The sequence below is a fragment of the Peromyscus californicus genome, unplaced genomic scaffold, assembly GCF_007827085.1.
Source record: "Peromyscus californicus insignis strain IS unplaced genomic scaffold, ASM782708v3 Scaffold_20__1_contigs__length_68692818, whole genome shotgun sequence".
NCBI classification, from domain to species: domain Eukaryota; kingdom Metazoa; phylum Chordata; class Mammalia; order Rodentia; family Cricetidae; genus Peromyscus; species Peromyscus californicus.
In genome coordinates this window covers 14,165,255-14,171,819 of record NW_026294503.1, presented here as the reverse complement: position 1 = coordinate 14,171,819, position 6,565 = coordinate 14,165,255, and the positions used below count along the sequence as shown (strand labels likewise).

At 38.0% G+C, this 6,565-nt stretch overlaps 1 protein-coding gene across 1 annotated transcript; it reads left to right on the top strand.

Moving 5' to 3' along the window:
* The first annotated feature begins 402 nt into the window (after window positions 1-402).
* LOC128117206 (B9 domain-containing protein 1-like) lies at window positions 403-1,096 on the top strand. Its single transcript, XM_052749202.1, has one exon. The coding sequence runs from the start codon at window positions 403-405 to the stop codon at window positions 967-969; it is 567 nt and encodes a 188-aa protein (XP_052605162.1). The 3' UTR covers window positions 970-1,096.
* Window positions 1,097-6,565: the final 5,469 nt, after the last annotated feature.

The following is a 6,565-nucleotide window of genomic DNA, read 5'->3' as shown; positions in this document are numbered from 1 at the left end:
TTTCCAGGTTCTGGCTATTACAAATAGTGCTGCTATGAACATAGTTGAGCATGTATATTTGTGGTATGATTGAGCTTTCCTTGGGTATATGACCAAGAGTGGTATGGCTGGGTCTTGAGGTAGATCAATTCCCAATTTTCTGAGAAATGGCCATACTGATTTCCACAGTGGTTGTACAAGTTTGCATTCCCACCAACAGTGGAGGAATGTTCCCTTTGCTCTGCATCCTCTCCAACATTGACTGTCATTAGTGTTTTTGATCATAGCCATTCTGACAGGTGTAAAGTGGTATCTCAGAGTCGTTTTGATTTGCATTTCTATGATGATTAAGGATGTTGAGCATTTCTTTAAAAATCTTTCAGCCTGGTGGGCTCAGTTTGCATTCCCTAAACGGAATCCTGCATGCTTTTCTCTCAGTTTCCAGAATATGACGACCTCTACTGCAAGTACTGCTTCGTGTACGGCCAGGACTGGGCCCCCACAGCGGGTCTGGAGGAGGGCATCTCACAGATAGCATCCAAGAGCCAAGATGTACGACAAGCACTGGTGTGGAACTTCCCCATCGATGTCACCTTTAAAAGTACCAACCCCTATGGCTGGCCACAGATCGTGCTCAGTGTGTATGGACCAGACGTGTTTGGGAACGATGTGGTCCGAGGCTACGGAGCGGTGCATGTACCCTTCTCTCCTGGACGGCACACGAGGACCATCCCCATGTTTGTGCCGGAGTCCACATCTACGCTGCAGAAGTTCACAAGCTGGTTCATGGGACGGCGGCCTGAGTACACAGACCCCAAGGTGCTGGCCCAGGGTGAAGGCCGGGAAGTGACCCGTGTCCTCTCTCAGGGCTTTGTCACCCTCCTCTTCAATGTGGTGACCAAGGACATGAAGAAGCTGGGCTATGACACTGGGCCTGTGGACACACAAGGAGTCCTGGGTCCCAGCCTGTCACAGAATAACCTACAATGAAAGCATCAGCCTTTCCGCCACTACTATGGCCCAGGTGCCTCACAGCCCACACACAATCAAGGACTCAAGCAGCCCGGCTGGGAAGTGGAGAGCTGAAGACAGTTTTCTATAATAAAGCATCACATTTTTTCAGAAAAAAAAAAATCTTTCAGCCATTTGTGATTCTTCTTTTGAGACTTCTCTGTTTAGCTCTGTAGGCCATTTTTTAATGGGATTGTTCAGTATTTTGATGTCTAGTTTCTTGAATTCTTTATATACTTTGGAGATCAGTCCTCTGTCAGATGTGGGGTTGGTGAAGGTCTTTTCCCATTCTGTAAGCTGTCTTTTTGCCTTATTGACCATGTCTTTTGCCCTACAAAAGCTTCTCAGTTTTAAGAGGTCCCATTTAATAATTGTTGTGCTGGTGTTATATTTAGGAAATTATTTCCTGTGTTAATGTGTTCAAGAGTACTTCCTCCTTTCTAGTCTATTAAGTTTAGTGTAATTGGATTTATGTTGAGGTCTTTGATCCACTTGGACTTGAGTTTTGTGCATGGTGACAGATATGGATCTATTTGTAATCTTTTACATCTTGACATCCAGTTATGCCAGCACCATTTGTTGAAGATACTTTCTTTTTTCCATTGTATAGTTTTGACTTCTTTGTCAAAAATCAGGTGTTCATATGTGCATGGATTAATGTCAGGCTCTTCAATTCTATTCCATTGGTCTGTATGTCGGTTTTTATACCAGTACCAAGCTGTTTTATTATTATAGTTCCCTGGTAGAATTTTTGGGGTCACTTATGTATACTACCATATCATCTGCAAATAGTGAAAGTTTGACTTCTTCCTTTTCAATTTGTATCCCTTTGATCTCCTTTTGTTGTCTTATTGCCCTATCTAGAACTTCAAGTACTATATTTAATAAATATGGGGAGAGTGGACAGCCTTGTCTTGTTCCTGATTTTAGTGGAATCACTTTGAGTTTCTCTCCATTTAATTTGATGGTGGCTGTTGGCTTGCTGTAAATTGCCTTTATTATATTTAGGAATGTTCCTTGTATTCCTGATCTCTCTAAGGCCTTTATCATGAAGGGGTGTTGGATTTTGTCAAAGACTTTTTCAGCATCTACTGTGATGATCATGTGGTTTTTTTCTTTCAGTTTATTTATATGGTGTATTACATTGACAGATTTTCATATGTTGAACCATCCTTGCATCCCTGGGATGAAACCTACTTGGTCATGGTGGATAATTTTTTTGATGTGTTCTTGGGTTCAGTTTGCCAATATTTTGTTGAGTATTTTTACATCAATGTTCATAAGAGAGATTGGTCTGTAATTGTCTTACTTTGTTGCATCTCTGTGTGGTTTGGGTATCAGGGTAATTGCAGTCTCATAAAAAGAGTTTGGTAATGTTCCTTCTGTTTCTATTGTATGGAACAATTCCAAGAGTATTAGAATTTGTTCTCTGAAAGACTTGTAGAATTCTGCACTGAAACCATTTGGTTCTGGGTTTTTTTGTTGGGAATCTTTTGATGACTGTTTCTATTTCTTTAGGGGTTATTGGTCTATTTAAATAGTTTATCTGGTCCTGTTTTAACTTTGGTATGTGGTATCTATCCAGAAAATTGTCCATTTCTTCCAGAGTTTCCAGTTTTATGGAGTAAAGGTTTTTGAAGTATGACCTGATGATTCTCTGGATTTCCTCATTGTCTGTTGTTATGCCTCCCTTTTCATTTCTGATTTTGTTAATTTGGGTGCTCTCTCTTTGCCTTCTTGTTAATTTGGCTAGGGATTTGTTTATCTTGTTGAATTTTTCAAACAACCAATTCTTTGTTTCATTGATTTTTTTGTACTGTTCTCTTGGTTTCTATTTCATTGATTTCAGCCCTCAATTTGATTATTTCTTGGTGTCTATTCATTTTGAGTGAGTTTGCTTCTTCTTGTTCTATAGCTTTCAGGTGTGTTGTTAAGTCAGCGTGAGATTTCTCCAAATGCTTTCCTCTTTAATTGTTAACAATCCACAGTGAAAACCTATAGTGTGTTTTCCAATCAGGCATTCTGGCTTTTTTCTTTTACTTAAATTTGCAAATTGATTTATAAGTTTATAAGTTGGATCCTTTGATAGGTAATGTCTTGCTCTCAAAGGACCTTTCATCCTGTCTAAGTGCTGAGTACCAAGTTTTCCTTTATAGGGACAGGCCCCATTATCAATTGCTTTTGCTTTATTTATTTTACTCTCCTTGTAAGAAATCTAAGCTTGATCTCATGTATTTCCATAAAAAATATTTTATGATTTTTAAATTAAACTTTATTCAAGTTCTCAAGACAAAGGCACATGAGTGGACTCCAGTCCACTTCCAATAAAGTTATTATTCCCTCAGATATCTCATGGACTAGGTCGCTGCTGAACACATTTTCCCCAGCATTCTTTCCTTCTGAGATCCCATCACAGTGGCCAGTTAAGCTCTGTTTCCCAAAGTCAACTGTTTTTCTAGCTCAACATTTTAAAGTCATCCATATTCTAGGAACAAAAGTCTTCCAAAGACCTAAAAACAGATAGATTCATAGCAATAATGAAATCCACTTTTGGTACTATTTATATGTTATTTTCCATTCTTATTGCTGTGACAAAATACCTTACCAAAAGCAATGTAAGACAGAAAATGTTTATTTTTCACTCACCACTCAAGGGTACAGTCCATTAATGGGAGATGATGTCAAAGGAGTGAGAGTTTGAGAGAACTGTTCACATTGTATCCTGAAGGAATACAAATGCATGCTTCTCAGTGCTCAGCTTGCTTTCTACGTTCTAGGATCCTTTGCACAGTTATTGGTACTATCCACAGTGGGAACTTAATGGGGAGGTCTTCTAACTTCAGTTAACATAATCAAGATAAAGCTACACAGCCATGAACCGAGTCTCTCTCCTAGGTAATTCTAGATTAAATACAAATGATAATTGAAATTAATTCTCATAGCTACCAACAACCTCATTTTATTCTCTTTCACAAAAGTGTCTCATCACCTGTTAATGTATCCACTCTGGAAACATAGCTTCTAACAGCTGAGCCTGTAGGAGAAAAAGCACATTTGGCAATACTCTTATATAACTTTTTAAACCTCAAAGTCATTCATTACTTGTAGTTCCACATTGAACAATCATTCACATAATCTCAGTAGGACATTGTAAATCTCAACTCGGCTGAATGGAATTGTGCTTCCCAGAGACTCTCTTTTTGTACATTATAGACATTAAAGTAGAGATGATAACACTATTTTTTCCTCTTTTTTTCCATAGGATGATTTTCCTGATGTAAAGGTTCTTCTCCTTTGTTGTAGAATATCTAGAATTGTAGCAAACTTCTACCACATTGTATAATATGATGTGTGTCCTGAACTTGCCATATTGATATTTTGTTTTGGCTTCTACTCTCTATATTTATATCAGAGCTGAGTAAAAAATGTTCTTAATATTGCTTCTGCTTATTTCTGCTTATTAATTAGAAAATACAACTACATTCTCCACTGACACAAAGTTTTAGGGAACACAAACTAAATCGAGACTCATCATAGAAAACAAATATATTTCAGACATGTACTGTGGAAGGTCAGCTGGGAGACTGGCTGTCACATTTTACCCCAGGGTACTCTTGAGAAGTAAAGGATAAGAGATTAGATAGAAGGATAGAGGGAAGAAAAACAGATAGAAACACAGGACAGCCTTGGGAGTGCCTGGATCCTTTATCCATCAGGCCCTCCTGTCTCTTCTAAAGGGATATTTATAGGAATGCCAAGGGGTGGAGAAAAGACCTCCCTCTAGCTCAGCCAAGTGCAGACCCTTCCAATCACCTAATAACCATGCACATGGTCAAGCAATTCTCTAATGCAGACATGCTGGGTAAAGCAAGCTCAGATCTCCCTAGAGAACCTTTGTGGCCCTCCACAACTCTCCCTTTTTGATATAAAAAAGGATGCCCTAGGCCTCTCAGATAGACTGTGCCTGTCTTAGGTCATCCTGTTTGATTAATTTTACATACATACATTTGGAAAGTTATCAAGAAGAAAGTTGCCCATCTTTGGCTACCAGCCTCTGGCAAGAAGGGGTTCAGAGGTCTGACCCAGGTCCCTACTATAAGCTTGCAAGCATCTACAATGATCTCCGTAGCTGCCACACCTCTCAGTAAAGAATAATAAAGATGGAATATCATTTTTAGAATGGGTCTAAGGTGACTACAGCAGTCTTAGTTGCACTAAGCCCTTTTCAAAACTTTCTCCTAACAGATATTCAATAACATTTTCAAGAGACGATTTTGATTCCCCAGGGAAAACAGTCATTTCAAAACATTTGAAAGTATCCACTCAAGTCAACAACAACAACAACAAAACCCGAAACATTCTAATTATAAAGACACTTTTACAAATTAACTTCATTGTGGGAGGCATATCCCTTTGTGGAAGACCTACCCCTTTCTAAATAAAGACAGAAGTCAAAACTTCTAGGAAGAAATCAGAAAAGGTCACCTAATTATGACACTTTTATTTAGGTTTTCCAGGGGCCACTGGGATCATAAAATTATGTTTTAAGCTATCATAAAAAGCATTCAAATATATCTGAATGTAAAAGAGTAACAAAAACTTCAAGGCCCTTTAATGTGATTGATTTGGTTTATCAATTTAAAATTTAATGTTGTCTAATTTGTCCAGATTAGAAAGGTATTGATGGAGTAATAAAAACAATTCTGGTATGAACTTGCATTTAACATTTAAACTTTTTACAAACTTACATTCAAAAGAAAACTCCATAGGACTATTTTACAAATTTTAGCACCTCTAGAAGAGATTTTAGAACTATTTACCAAACTTTAATTACAAAAGAAACTGTATCAGCCAATATCTAGAAATAATCTCTCTTTTTTTTGAGATAAGGTTTCTCTGTGCAGTTTTGGTGCTGGTCCTTGATCTCTCTCTGTAGGCCAGGTTGGCCTTAGACTCACAGAGAGGTGCCTGGTTCTGCCTCCCAAGTGCTGGAATTAATGGCGTGAGCCACTGCCACCACCACCCAACATAGAAATAATAATCTCTTAATAGAACTAACTTATTTTTTTTCAAAAAGACAGAAAGTATGTAAATCATGAGTTACCACAGTAAAAATTACAAGTGAACTCAACACTGCTTTATTTCTGAAAGTTCAGAGTTCAGGGTTGGCTTTAATATCATTCTGAAAGCTACTCCAGTTCTTCTGGAAGAACATCATTGGAACTGAGATTTCTCTGTTCCAAACATCATACCAAACTCAGGCAACCAGCAAGCTTCTGAGGGTACAATTCCCTCCTTCTTAATTTTTTAAAGTTGTTTCTTATGATTGCCATGGGCTCTTTCCATTATGCCTTGTCCTTGAGGATTATAAGGAATACCTGTTTTATGTTCAATTTATCATCTTGTTTTTTCATAGCAAATAATTCCCACCTGACAGACAAGCTGTTTGTCTGTTTCTCATTCTCTGGAGACAAGCTAACAAAGATTGTGGCATTTTTAGGTTTTTTTGAGTTATATTGACAATATTTCTCCTGGGCATTTTTCTGCTAAGTTACTGGGAACATTTTAAAGTTTT